Source organism: Lutra lutra, chromosome 5 (assembly GCF_902655055.1).
Source record: "Lutra lutra chromosome 5, mLutLut1.2, whole genome shotgun sequence".
In the NCBI taxonomy this organism is placed as follows: domain Eukaryota; kingdom Metazoa; phylum Chordata; class Mammalia; order Carnivora; family Mustelidae; genus Lutra; species Lutra lutra.
Genome location: NC_062282.1, coordinates 100,424,731 through 100,439,902, shown reverse-complemented (window position 1 = coordinate 100,439,902; position 15,172 = coordinate 100,424,731). Strand labels below are relative to the sequence as shown.

The 15,172-nt window shown below is 38.8% G+C and overlaps 1 protein-coding gene across 1 annotated transcript in view; it reads right to left on the bottom strand.

The window, feature by feature from the left end:
* TNPO1 (transportin 1) overlaps positions 1-10,415 on the bottom strand; it is an 87,436-nt gene extending 77,021 nt beyond the window's left edge. Inside the window, exon 1 of the mRNA XM_047729135.1 lies at positions 10,286-10,415. Coding sequence (XP_047585091.1) covers positions 10,286-10,300 — 15 coding nt within the window. The 5' untranslated portion in view covers positions 10,301-10,415. The remainder of the gene's footprint in view (positions 1-10,285) is intronic.
* Positions 10,416-15,172: the final 4,757 nt, after the last annotated feature.

Here is a 15,172-nt window from a genome sequence, read left to right as displayed (position 1 = left end):
ATTGAAGGGATAGAGGCAAGATGTATGAAACCTACTCTCAAATGATCAAAGAAAAGTTGTGGGGGGGGTAGTGGGAGAAAAGAATGTGGCAAAATGTAAACAACTGGTGAATCCAGGTAAGGTGTATTTGGGAACTGTCTGAATTATTCCCACAATTTTCCTCTATGTTTAGAATTATTTTAAAATAGTATCTTTAAAAAAACAGCTTTGACTCAAATCCTCTCCACTATCACTCAATTTCTCCACTTCCTTCCATTCACAGAAACATCTTTTTTTTTTTTTAAAGATTTTTAAAAATTTATTTATTTGACAGACAGAGATCACAAGTAGGCAGAGAGGCAGGCAGAGAGAGAGGAGGAAGCAGACTCCCTGCTGACCAGAGAACCGGATGCGATGCGGGGCTCGATCCCAGGACCCTGAGATCATGACCTGAGCCAAAGGCAGAGGCTTTAACCCACTGAGCCACCCACACGCCCTTCACAGAAACATCTTGAAAGTTCTCTATAGTCATCATCTCCCCATCTTCACTCCAGTGAGACTGAGATTTCCTTGTTGCCAAACCCAGTGATTTCTTCCTGGCCTTAACACCATTCCTCCACAGTGCTGAACACAAGCAACCGCTCTTTTCCTTCCTAGCCTCACATCTCACTGGTTTTCTTTTTACTTCATTGGCTGCTCTTTTGTCAGTCTCCTTTGCTGGCCCCCTATCTCTAAATACCCAAGGTCCCTTTCTTTTCTCTGTCTGTATAATCTTCATTTAGTCTGTGTCACTGAATAGCACTCTGAACTCCACACTTAAGCATCAACATTTTATAAGACATACTCCTTTGTCTGTGAAATGGGCATCTTAAACTTTGTTGGCTAAACCACAATTCTTGATATTTCTCCTCATCCCATTCATATCTGCTTCTCCTCTAGTTGCCTATGTCACTAAGTGTTCATCCAGTTGTTCAGGCCTTTATGTTCCACATCCAAATCAACAGTCAGTGCTATCAAGTTTTACCCTAAAATATACTCTGAATCTGACCAATTCTCACCTCCTCCAGGCTACCCTAAGTCCAGGTATGTAAGATATACTAGCATGTTCTACAAGAGAATGTTCTACTAAAATGGGTTTTCCTTGCCTTTCTGTTTTGTCCCCTTACAGCCCATTCTCTGAGATGAAGCAGCAAAAATGATGTCAAAGCTGCAATTAAATCAAGTCTTCCAACCATCAAAACTTTTCAATAGTTTCTCATCACACTTAAAATAAAACCTCACATTCTTAGCACAGCCTATAAGACTGTACCTACAGAGACTAAGTAAATAAATAATTACAAACCCCCTTTCAAAATATGCCTTCGCTTTCCTATTCATTATATATAGCTCTACTTCATTACTAATTGCAATATGAGTTACTGAACACTTAAGCTATTTATAATTTTGTACTATTATAAGCAATTCATTCATTTAACAAATATTTACTGAATGCCTACTATATTCTATGCACTGTTCTAGCTGCTGCAGATAGAGCAATAAATAAAACAAAAGATCTCTGCCCTCTTGGAGCTTACATTTGTGTGGGAGGAGAAAGACAATAAACAGAATATACAATGCAAACTGCGTCTGCAAAGAGCCAGGTAAGTAAATGTTCCAGGTTTTGCAAGTCACATGTTATATATTATCGATTTTTGTTTTACAACCCTTTAAAATGTAAAAACTGTTCTTAGCTCATAGGCTGTACAAAAACAGGCCAGAGGGCAGTGGGGCTCTAGCTTGCTGACCCCTGATATGGCATTATAGAAGGGTATGTATTATGCAAAAAATAAAAAGAGAATCCAGAATAAGGGGGATGAGAGAGGGTAGGATGCAGTATTAAAACGGGTGTTTAGAGGAGGAAAGACCTGACCAAAGAACAGAAGGTAAGGCCAGTAAGCCAAGTAGATATTTGGGGAAAGGAGATTCCAGACAACTGAATCCGCTAAAGCAAAGGTCCTAAGTAGGAGCATGACTGATATGTTTTGATATAGCAAGGTGGCCAGTGAGCAAGGAGGGAACTGGTAACAGGAAATAAGGTCAAGGAGGTAAGGAGAAAGGGGAGTGAGTTGGGCAGATTACATACAGCCTTTGTGGGCCACTGTAAGCACTAGATTTTCTAATCAAAAGAAGGGCCAATGCAGCTCTGAATGAAGAAGCGATAGGGTCTGTCTTAATTTGAAAAAGGCTAGTTCTCACCACTATATTGAGAAAAGGCTATTGGAACAGACTACAGTAGAATGGGGAGACCAGATAGTAACCTATTTAAACAGTATTTATGACAGCAGTAGCTTGGATCAAGTTGGTAGTACTAAAGAAGGCAAGGCACAGTAAAATTCCGGATGTATTTTGATGCATAGAAAAAAAACAGTCTATCCTGAAAGAACAGATATGAAGAGTCAAAGAAAAAGCAAAGTCAAGGATAATGCTAAGATTTTAGCCTGAGCAATGGGAGGGATGGAGCTACCACTGACAGAAATGGGGAAAATCTGTATGTAAAGTAGGCACTGGGGGGTGCCTGGGTGGCTCAGTGGGTTAAAGTAGGCACTGGGGAGGAAGTTTAGGTTAGTTTTGGACATGCTGAGTTTGTTGTACATTATTAGACATTTAGGTAGAGAGGATGAATAGGGAGTTGAACATGTGAGACCGGAATTAGAGAGAAGAGCTGAAGATCTAATTTTGCCTGTTGCCTGTATTTAAATGGCATAAAAGCCAAGAGACTGAATTAAATAACCAATGAAGTGAGTACTGATAGGAAAAAAAAGAATAGAAAACAAAAAGCAAGGACTGAGCCCTGGGGTTCTCCAACATAAGTCTGTGAGAAAAGGAAAGGAGAATTATAAGAGGCCAGGACAGAGGTAGAAGATAAGCAGGGGTGTGTGGTATACTGAAAAGCAAAGAAGAAAGTGTTGCCAGGATAAGGGAACAAACAGCTCTGTCAAATGTTGCTGATAGGCCAAGTAAGATGAACAGAATCAATGGCATATGGCATTTGATAACATGGAAGTTATTGGAGAACATAAGCTGCTCCAGCAGGAATGCTACAGACAAAAGCCTGACTGCAATGGGTTTAGGAGAGTACATGGGAGGGTAAAATTTGGCATACCAAGTGTAGAAAAAAGTCTTTTGAGGAATAAAGCTGCAAAAAGAAATCTGAAAAATGAGGAAACTGGGTGAAAAGTGAATCAGGTATTTTTGTTTTGTTTTTTCGCTTTTTAAATAATGGGAAAAATAACAGCATGCCTGTTTGCTGATAGAAATAATTCAATAAAGACGACATGGCATAAGAGAAGCTGAATCAGTGTCCTTGAGCACATGAGAGAGGATGGGATCTAGTACAAAAGCCTTTGTGGGACACTTTCTTTGAAGAGTCAGAGAAAAACCACAGTCAAGTATAACTAAGATTTTAGCCCAAGCCACGAGAAAGATGGAGTTGCCACTGACAGAAATGGGGGATTTGGGGTCATAGTAGAACACATAAAATTGTAACTAAAGAAGGACTGCAGTTACTAACAAGGCAAGGGGGCATCACGATGCGAGTGAGTAACTGAGACAGGCTAGACAAGCCCGGGAGGAAAGGTCTAGGAATGAGAGGACAGGGTACTGGAAAGATTAGTTATGTATATTCTTTTCAATTTCATTATAAAGAGAGGCAGTCTGAAGAAAGCGCAATGAGGCTGGAGCTAAAATAACTAAAGAACGAAGAGGAATGACCTGGAAGTCACCGCTATCAATTATGCTATCAATAGTTGGTAACAATCATAAGGGGTAATGGATTACATAATCTGAGGATTTTGAGAGAGAAGAGAGGGAGAATAGTCCAAAAGCAGCCAAGAGATGCATAGCAGACACCCTTCTCACCTCCAGGAATAGGGATAGGGAGAGTTATAGGAAAGGAAAAAACCAAACCAAACCAAACCAAAAAACAGCCACAGCCACACAGTACAAAAGTCAGGTTTCCATACAAGCAAGAAAGTGAAGGGAATTTTTAAGAATAGGTTGAGGTTGGACTTTGTAGATGTTGGACTGTACCAGTGGGAACAGTAGAAGGGTATAAAGAGTTAGAAGAGTTTGGGTTGTTCGTTTGTTTTAAGATTTATTTATTTGAGAGAGAGAAAGAGGTGGGTGGAGAAGATTCCTCAAGCAAGCAGACTCACTGCTGAGAGCAGAGCCCAACATGGGGCTCGATCCCAGGATCCTGAGATCATGACCTGAGTCAAAAGCAAGAGTCAGATACTTAACGGAATGAGCCACCTGGGTGACCCTGCTTTTTGTTTGCTTTTAAAAGATAAATACGGGGGAGCCTTGGTGGCTCAGAGGGTTAAGCCTCTGCTTTCAGCTCAGGTCATGATCCCAGGGTTCTGGGATCAAGCCCCACATCAGGCTCTCTGCTCAGCAGGGAGCCTGCTTCTCCCCCTCTCTGCCTGCTTCTCTGCTTACTTGTGATCTCTGTCAAGCAAATGAATGAAATCTTTAAAAAAAAAAAAAAAAAAAAAAGACAAACACAGACCATTTTATGAACTGGAGTGTGAATGATGAAAGGTGACCTGAGAGTCTGGAGGTTCTGTGGCTACTGAGAGATCCTTGAACACAAATGTCTCCTGATACACCCACATGCTTCTCTGAGAAATGGAAATTGCTGGGTCAAAGTGTTTTTGCTTGAAAATTAACATGGCTTTACTGATTTATTTAATGTCCAAGTTTTGGTACAACCCTGCCAATACATACTAACAAAACTTTCTCACTTTTGCAAGTATAATGGGAAACAAAATTTTCACCATTTTACTTTGCACTTCCCTCCTGGTTGGGGAGAGCATTATATCATGTTAGCTCTCTGTATTTCCTCCTCTGTGATTCTGGCCATTTAAGAAATTGAGTTGTCTTTTCCTAATGGTTTATAGTGCTTAGAAAGAAACTTTTTTTTTTTTACTTGAGAGAGAGAGAGAGAGAGCACGCACATGAGAAGGGAGAGGGTCAGAGGGAGAAGCGGACTCCCTTATTGAGCAGGGAGCCCGATTCAGGACTCGACCTTAGGACTCCAGGATCATGACCTGAGTTGAAGGCAGTCGCTTAACCAACTCAGCCACCCAGGCACCCTGTTTTTCTATTTTATTCCATTCCTAAATGTTCACACAAATCAGTGTTGTGAATTTCTTGTTTCAAATATTCCAATGGTTCATGCTAGGCCCAATAGGTTATTTCCTCCTCAAATCCCTCTACTATTTATTAGAGATAATTAAGACCCACGAGTCAAATTGGTCAAACCCTTTAGTTTCTGTACTGTCCCTGTTTTTGTACTACATTTGAGATGGTATGGCTCACAAAGCAGAAAATATTTAGTATTTAGTTCTCTACAGAAAAGTTTGTGGATTCCTGCTCTGTACCTTTTAGGGCCCCTGAACTACTGGGAGATTCGGGAACACAGTAGGTCCTTATCTTAGCTGACATAGTCTCTGAAATGCTGCTCCTATTCCCCTGAAATGCCTAAGTCACTTCTCCCACTCTCCACTTGGAACCTATTACTAGTCCTGCTGGATGCCTCCAGATTTATACCATAAAAGCTGTAACAACATTTTGTTGTACTTTTTCATTTACTTCTCTCTCTCCAGTAGTATTTAAATCTCTTAATGAAAAGGGACAATCTCAGCACTAATAAATGTTTAGCAAATGAATAAATGGCCACATTATAAATCCATCATAATTTGCCATCTTTCTCATAATTTTCCTGTTTTCTTATGCTCCAGCCAAAACTTTTATTTTTACTTAAGTATTTTTCAAAAACATTATTTTTAATGGCAGCATATTAATTTTATGACTATTTCTTTACAGTTTTGGTGAATACCACCTATTTCTAATCATTCATGTGTATCTATTTAGAATGTTCACAATTTTGTGAAGTATTTCTCTGATTTAATTCCCTCTTTAGTAAAGACAAGAGCAATGAAATCTTTGTTTTTCTGAGATGATCCTTTTTATCTATGGCAGCCACTTCTGCACCTGAGGACTAAGGGGCTTTGCCAAATATTATTTTACTAATGGCTTCAGAGTGCTTCAAAGTCAACTATAAAATCCAGTTAAATTTTTTTCCCTTTAGTTTTCAGTATATAATTTCCAACAGCTTGTGGGTAGTCTTATTCTCCTTAACTGAAATATCTCTATGATTTTTTTTGTTGTTGTTGTTATTTCTCTATTAAGACCTTAGCTAAGTTTGAAAGGGGTTTTACTAAACTATTTTTCAATTTGGTTACTTAATAGGCCATTGTCACTTCTTATATAGACGCCCCAAATCTGATGGGATTTTTTTTCTACCCTATTTGTGTTGAGCTCGTTACTGAGAGTGTTTCCCCACAAATCATTTTAGAAATTAGCTTTAAATACTCATTACCAATTACATCTCATTCAGGTAAGGTTATTTTTTCCCTTTGTAAAATATATGCAGATACTTAAGCCATGCCTGGTTTATGTCATTTACCCATTCATTACTTCCAGGTCAAATTTTACTATCTTTGTAATATGGTCTATGATCTACAATTAGTAGCTCCATTAAATTATAGTAAATTATAAAATTCATTATAAGGTTCTGTATTCATTTGATATATGTATTCATTATGAGATTCCTAATATGTATATTATCTAAAATTTTACAAATAAGCTTTGCAATCAGGCAGATCTATATTAAGATTCACCTTGAAAACTCTGGAAGTACTCACCTATCTATAGGTAACTGCCATGCATAATACAGGGCTATGATAAGGAGCAGAATGTATGTAAAAGTAACAATGGATGATAAATGCCTACAAATAATGCCTTGCATATTACACGGAAAAAAATGTTAATTTACTCCCTCTTCTTTCCCATCTCAAGCAATAATAAGGTCAGTAAATGCTGTGCTCCTCAATTTATCTTAAGCCCATTATTAAATTCCCTTAATTAAAAGCAAAATGGGAATACGGACCATGAGCTTTGGATGTTCATATACTCCAACCAACCCAATATTTTCACTTTGGAGGATCTATCTTAATGAAATAATCTAAAACCCAGAAATTTTTTCATGTACAAGGATGGTCAGTGTAGTGTTTCTTAGAACTGCAAAAAAAAAAAAAAAAAAAAAAAAAAAAAAAAATCAGAAACTTGCCAATTGTCCAATAGGAAAATGTTTAATCATGAGAAAGTCACATTGTGTGGTCATTTTAAAAGATGCTGACAAAATAATTAATAGCATGAGAAACTGCTTATGATGCTACATGAAAAAAGCAGAATGCAAAGTTATTCATATAGTAAAGTCTCAACTATGTAAAAATCAAATAAACTGAGAAAAAATACTGGAAGAAAATGTATCAGAGGGTTCACAGCAGTTATCTCATAATCTAGATACTAGTGATTATAATTTTATGAGTTGTTTTCTAACATATTAATGATCATTATGATAACAGCAGTTATTATTTATGGGGTGTCTACTACATCAGGCCCAGTTCTAAGAGCATACTCATTTAATCCTCACAGAATTGTGAGATGAGAAAATCTGAGGCACAGTGAGATTAAATAATTTGCTCAATTCACACGTAATTTCAGAAGGTACCACGATCTGAATCCAAAAAGTCTGGCTCTAGAGCTCCTATTCCTAACTGCAACATTCAAAGATTTGCTTTGCTTTTAAATTTTAACCATTAAAAAGGCACATGTCAACTCAAATCCTACGGTCTTCCAGTTACCAGCTTTCTTTTAGCTTTAGGCATTCCTTCAGTTCTGAAATCAAATAACTGCTCTGCATCAGGTGTCATTTTGGAGTTAAGACGTAGCCACCATTCCTCTATAGGTTCTATGTACTCCAGAAACTTCCAAGACAAATCTGCATCCCTATTTCCTATTCCATTATCTCATTTAACCACTAAGACTCATTTAACCATTCTTAGTTATTACACCTACTTTCAGTACTTCCAAAGAATTCTAGTAAGGAGGTCCAGAGTTAACCAAAGTTTCTAGGAACATACCTACACCCATCCATATAACTACAAATCTAGTTATCAGCCTTACAGACATCCATCTTCCATCATAAAGTTCACTCACCCTGTGACCCAGGAGACATCCCTCACCTGCCAACTCTCACAGGATATCTACCATAGGATTGGATGAATGGGACCAACTGAGAAAGATTTGGGGAATTTTTTTTGTCTCTGATCCCTATTTCGGAAGATGGCATTATTCTCTACTGTTTTTGAAAACAATTATCAGTTAATCAGTCACTTTGATTCTTTCAACTTTCTCACCCTTTTGCTGGTAAATGCAATTGATTTTTTGGAACAAGAACTTTTGGGCACCAATATATGTATTCAATATCAATCCCAGGAAGAAATATTCACAACTTATACCCTCGACAATAAAAACAACTCCCACTTAATTGCTGTGCTCCTCTCTGCATTTTACACTTGATAAGTCTATTTCATGACCTATGTCACATGTTTTGCCTTCCTTTATTAACCAAATTTCTTTTCTTAAAAACAGTTATTTGCAGAATACAACATGGATAAAAGCCAGCAATTCTTCTAAAGAAAGTACATTTACATTTCAATGCAGTTCATTTACAGTATTTAGAAAAACTGAGTTCATGTGAAGGCTTTAACATTATACAAAAAAGAAAAACTGGTCATAAAAACAATGAATACAGTATCAAATGTTGATAATGGAAATATTTACAACCAGGATCATATATATTTTTGCTAAAATCTTATTCTGCTCATAATATGTAATGGTAATAAGTTTGATTACTTTGAAAGATTTTTACAGATATTTCAGCAGAAGGAATTTAATAATTCCCTGAATACCTAGGGCAAAAATGTAACTGATCAAGGCTGATCAAGGTGGGGACCCCTTATAGGAAAAAGAAAATGGAGCACTAATAGTTCATCAGGCTAAGATTAAATTAGGTGAAGTAAAAACTGGACTGCTAAACTGTTATGCATTTATGACTACAGATGCGGAGGAGTAAAAAAAGAAATATGCGCCTCTGAACTACAATCCCCTTTCTGCGGCTACAAGTTTTCAACTCGGTGGAGACATTCTCTAAGAATGGTGTGCAGAGTAGGATAAAAGGAGAAAACATAACTTTTTCCAAAAAAAAAAAAAAAGGAATGCGTCCCTTTTTCACTAAGTATAACTTATTTGCCATTCAAATAGGAAAGCTCTGATGTAACAGGGAAACTTAAAATCCGAAAGGTACTTTTGTTATCCTAAAAATGAGTAGATCAGGATAGCCATCTTATAATCTCACATTTCCAAATAGCTATTAGGCCATACAACTTAAAAAAAAAAATCTTTAGGCTGAAAAATAAAGTACTATTTATAATCTCATCACTTAAGTCAAAACTGTTTCAGGGCAGGATTGTTATTAAGCTTCTTAATACAACTGTCAAAATCAATTTGTGGACAGCCGCCAAGTTCAAATTTCTACATCTGTCGATGGACCAAAGTGATTAGTGATCGTTAAGATAACGGACTTAAAGGCTAAGCAATCTTTGCAACATCCAGTTGGTTTTTACAGCCGGTAGACAAACAATCGATCTTTTTTTTTTTTTAATCGATCATTTTTAAAGGAAGGAAGCCGTTTCTTTTTAATCGTGGTAGCCGGCCTGCTCCTCAGCAGCTGTTCCCTGTTCCGTGTTCGCGTGGGAGAAGTACAAAAGGGTGGAAGTGCAAAAAACAAACCCACGCGAAGCCCGTACAAACCTTAAAATTATGTAAACATGTCGTGAGGCCAAGAGGCCCCAAGGGGCAAAAACAGCCCAGAGAAAGCGATCAGCCAGCTGAGTGTGGAGGCGAAGGGGTGTGCGGGCCCGGGACGCCAGGGCAGAGAGGGCTGGGCGGGGACAAAGACGGGCCATTCGGGGCAGCGCCCGGCAGTGCCCCCAAAGCGCCCAGAACCGGCGGAAGCAGCCGTCCTGGGGTAGCGACTGCGACACCAGGGCCCTCAAACGCCGCGTCTAACAAAAAGCGTCCCGATGAGAAGCCTCTCCTCTTCGCACCGCCCCCACAGAGCCCAGGCCCTGACCTCGGACACCTGAGGAGCGCTGCCCGACCCCTGCCAGTGTCCCGCAGGACGCCCCAGCCGGCAGCTGTTGGGCTTAGAACCGCGCCGCCGCCGCCGCCGGGCTCCAAACGGCCGGGAGGGCGGCGGGTCGGGCGCCTCTCCTCGCAGCCTGTCAGGCAGCTTCGGAACAGCTGGCCTCCGCTCCCGCCCTCCAGTCTGGGGCCGCGCACCCTCAACGCCACCTACCCGGTCCCACACCATCCCAGAGGCCTCCGGCGCTCGGGCCCTCTGCCGTAGCGGCGCTGCCTCCCGTCCGAGGCCTGAAATGGCTGCGGAACAAAGAGAATCTGGGCTCTGGCGAGCGCGGGTCCGATTGGCCGGGGGGCGGGGCCCGCCTCGGGAACGTTCGGCGGCGGTCGCCTAGGCAACGGCGGCGCGGCTGGGAAAAGCTGGGCCTGGGCCTGCGAGGCCTGCGGACCTGCGCCTAGCGGCGCGCGGCCGTGGTTACTCAAGCCGCGCTGCCGCCGGCTGTTCAGCGCGGTGAGGACTCGACCAAAATGGCCCTGGAAGTGTGGATGCTTGGGGGCTGTCTAGGGCCTCCTAGCATGACGACCCTACGCCAGCGAACTTCCGTACCCCAGGAGAATCGCCCAAGTGACAGCCCCACCCCGGGAGCCTCCTTAACACGGAGCATGCCACCAGTCCCCAATAATACAGTTCCAAAGTCGCCGGTAAAAATAAACAAACAAACAAACAAACGACTTCAGTAGATGGATATGGGCAGAAGGCTGCTTGCTAATGTTGCGTGATTGACTTTTGAGGTCTACTGCACCTAGCATGTCAACTGCTGTGTATGTTAAAATTAATGCGTTTATAAAAATTTTTACATGTCCTAGTGTGTATTCAAATAAAACTAGTTTCTTGCTCTTAGAAATAACAAGCCTTTCTCTCCGTAAGCAGCCATGACGAGAAATTAAAATGTCTTCGGTTTTCTGAACAGAACATAATTCAAAATGGGAGAGGTGGCTATTTTTATACTCAATTATGATAATGGTAATGATTGATAAATAACAGTTCCCTTACCCACATTATTCTTATATATAAATGGACTATATGTGAATATTTTTAATTTGCATAGCTGGATAATCATTATATCCTACGGTGATGATGCCGCTGATAATATTCTTCCTCATAAGATCAACTTGTGTAAAATGCCGGCAGTTTCGACTATCCTATTTGCAAGTGCTGTGTATATCACGTTTTGAAAATGTGTAGCAGTTGTTGTCTTCCAGGCATAGTCTAGGTAAAAGTACAGTACTGGTACTAGAAAGTTTCTTAAATTTATATTGGTGTAGGTTATTTGTTCACAAACCTGCTAATAATTTTCATTTGCAACAAGTCATTTTACAAAACAATTTATTTCACTTAAATTTTGAGTATAGGACTATTTTTATCATTAGGAAATGGAACATAGTAAGAAAAATATTTTAAATAACTAAAATGCTCATAATTATGAACCCACCATTCCTAATGTTAACTTGATAGCACTTGGTTACAGGAGCATGCAGCAAAAAGAGATCTCTAAATGGGAACAGATTGCAAGAAAAAATACTTAATGCAAACATTCTGAAATGGTTGTTTAGTGTATCTGCAAGGACATTTATCCAGAATATGTGTATTTATCCAAATAACAAAAAGGGCTTATTTCTGCACTTGAAAAGTCCCACTGTGGGACTTTGGGACATCAAAGGAGCCCTGATCTGTACAAATCAGTTGTGTGGGATCTGCATTCTACTTTGCTAAAGAAATGTAATAGGAATTCAAATAATGATGGATGTAAAGAACTACTGACAAAGCAGTTACTCAGGAATTCACCTGAATAATACTTTGGATTATTATACATAATAATTGAAATTAACTTAAGAAAATGAAGTATTGTTTGGTGTGTGTAAAAGGATTTATTGACCAAAATCTTTTGAAAGAAAAAATATTGATTATCAAATGTTGTGAAATTGAGACTGAGTAAATTACTGTACATACTTCTATGAAATTTAAATGAAAGCGAATTAAAAATTTAGTATGAAATAGTTCTGCATTGAATGAAGAGATGATTCTATGTAAAGCATTTTTGTCTCTACCTTCTAGGTTAAATTAAAAATAGATGTTTTAAATAGTAGATCTTCTTACCATTAACAAGGGCTTATTAACATGGCTTATTTTATTTTTTTCTGTTATTTGTTTACCCTTTGCATACTTTGCACATGAAATAGCAGCTATTCAGTAATATTTTCTCTTTATGCCCAAATACAAAGCAGCAGAACTCCTGTAGTAAAACTTTGTCAGTATTTTTTAATGACATATACTTAAGTTAAAAGCGGTAAATAACTTAAATTTTTAACCCCCAAATCTAGTACACATACCCTATATTTAAAATTTCTGCATTAATTCTTTTCTTAGGTGAAAAAAATTGACAAAGATAAAAATAAACAATGGTAGAAATTATAAAACAGCATTAAGGGAGAAACATACCTATAAACTTTCCCCTTGGAAGAAAAGATGCTTACTCTGTCAATGCAGCATTGTCAAAACAAGCATGAAGCTGGGAGCCAGAGGGCCTGTATGCAGATGCTAGCTTTACCACTTATGAATGCTTCCCATTCAGCCTTTTTGAACTTCACCTGTCTTAAGCGGGATTAAATAAGATAAAGTATATTAAGAGCTCATTAGCAGAGTGCTTGGCAGATAGTTAAAGGACAATGAAAGATAGTATTACTAGGTATTAATATACATAAAAGAACAGATGTTTGAGAAGGAGGAGTGGTGATTGAAAAAAATTATAGGTTTGGAAATCTAGAAATTGTTAAGTATCTTTAATAGGAAATTATTCGTGAATATATAGATACACATAAAAGAAGTGAAATAATCTTTTAGATACCGGCAATCTTTTAAAATAGAATACTTCTCCCTCATATCAGGGAGATCATATGATAGCAACATGGGGGGTCGAGGGGGTAGGAGAAGAGTAAATAAGATGGGATTGGGAGGGAGACAAACTATAAGTGACTCTTAATCTCACAAAACAAACTGAGGGTTGATGGGGGGAGGGGGTTGGGAGAGGGGGTGGGGTTATGGATATCGGGGAGGGTATGTGCTATGGTGAGTGTTGTGAAGTGTGTAAACCTGGCGATTCGCAGACCTGTACCCCTGGGGATAAAAATATATGTTTATAAAGCTGTAAAAAAAAAAAAAAAATAGAATACTTCTGGAAATATTCCCGTCGTATACTTTGGGAAAGATGTGGGAATTCTCATTATAATCTTTAATACTAGACAGTTTCAGGAATCGCCTTCCATTGCAGTATCTTCAGATTGGCATTAAGGAAAAAAAATTTTTTAAAGTAATTATTTAGAAGAATTTAATTCAAATTTTGAAAGAGAACAGTTATTTACGTATTCAGAAATGTGTAAATAATCTAGAGCCATTTTTCTTTTTTTTTTTTTAAAGATTTTATTTATTTATTTGAGAGAGAGGCAGTGAGAGAGAGCATGAGCGAGGAGAAGGTCAGAGAGAGAAGCAGACTCCCCTTGGAGCTGGGAGCCCGATCCGGGACTCGATCCCGGGACTCCCAGGATCATGCCCTGAGCCGAAGGCAGTCGTCCAACCAACTGAGCCACCCAGGCGTCCCTAGAGCCATTTTTCATATAAAGCAAACCCACTATACTGTTTGAATGTACAAAAAAGATAAATTAGAGAGTTATTATTATCTGGGAAAGGATTAACTTCAAAGTTCCCTCAACTATTAATGTCTCTCAGTGATTAAAATATGAGTCTATTTATAAAAAGGTCTACTTAGACTTCTACTTCTGGGAAGATGAAGTAGACCTACTTTTCCCTATTCCTCCTAGTAAGTACAATTATGTGCCCCTAAACATTACATATAAAACAAACATATGAAGACTCTGAAAGATGGAGAGAAGACAGACCAGCAAGGACCTCAAGACCCAAGCAACAACATAAGGAGTAGTTCCCTGGGTTTTTTGGTGTGTGTTTGTATTGGTTTTTTGCCTCCTCTACCTCAGACTTAAAATTGAAGGAGTTGTCAACCTGAAAATTCCAGTGGTTCAGACAAAGAAATCCCCAACAAAATAATGCTCACTTTAGCTGAAGAACGAGAAAAGAGGCAGTACAACAGATTTAGAAAATAAAACAAAACAAAAACAAACAAAAAAACGAACAAACAAAAACCATTTAGACAATAACCAATAAAACTAAAGAAAAGCAAACTACAGGAAAAAATCATGACCACTCCTCCTCATCCCTCACACAAGTCAGCAAAGGTTTAGTGGAAAGCCTGGAGTTCCTCATTCACCAGACTGTAAAAAGGTGCCTCAACCCCATCTCCCATCCTATGGTGTCAAAGAAGTTAGGTAGACAGCCAGGACTTTCTTCCCACTGGCCAGTAATGAGAGAGAGAGAGAGACAGACAGACAGACTTGGGTGTCTGTGGAGGCCAAGTGAGGAACTTAGACTACTCTCCAACCTGGCAGTAAGGAGGTGGTGCCTGTTCCCCACCCCGACTTCCTCTAACAGTGCTTTGTCAGAAAAAGCCAGCTGAAATAGAATATTTAAATAAAATCCAAAGTCTTAGAACATGATATCTCAAATGTTTAGGTTTCAATTGAAAACTGCTCATCTTAACAAGAACCAGAAATATCTCAAACTGTGCAAAAACAAAGCCAAAAAACAAACAAAAAAAACAACTAATAGATGACAAATCCAAGGCAACAGAGATGTTAGAATTATCTGACAAAGATTTTAAAGCAGAACTGAAACACTTCAGTAAGCAACTACAAAAACACTTGGAACAAATGGAAAAAATAGAAGATGTAAAGAATGGCTGAATAAAATTTTAGACCTAAAACATACAATAGCCATAATAAAAAATAAAATGGATGGGTTCAACAACACAGTGGAGGAGACACAGGAATGAATCACTGAAAATGTAGATAGAACCATAAAAATTACTCAATTTAACAATGGAGAGAAAATAAATTGGGGAAAAAAACAAAAGAATTGAGTCTCATGGAATTAACAAGAGGTCTAACACTCATGTCCTCAGAGTCCTGGAAGAAG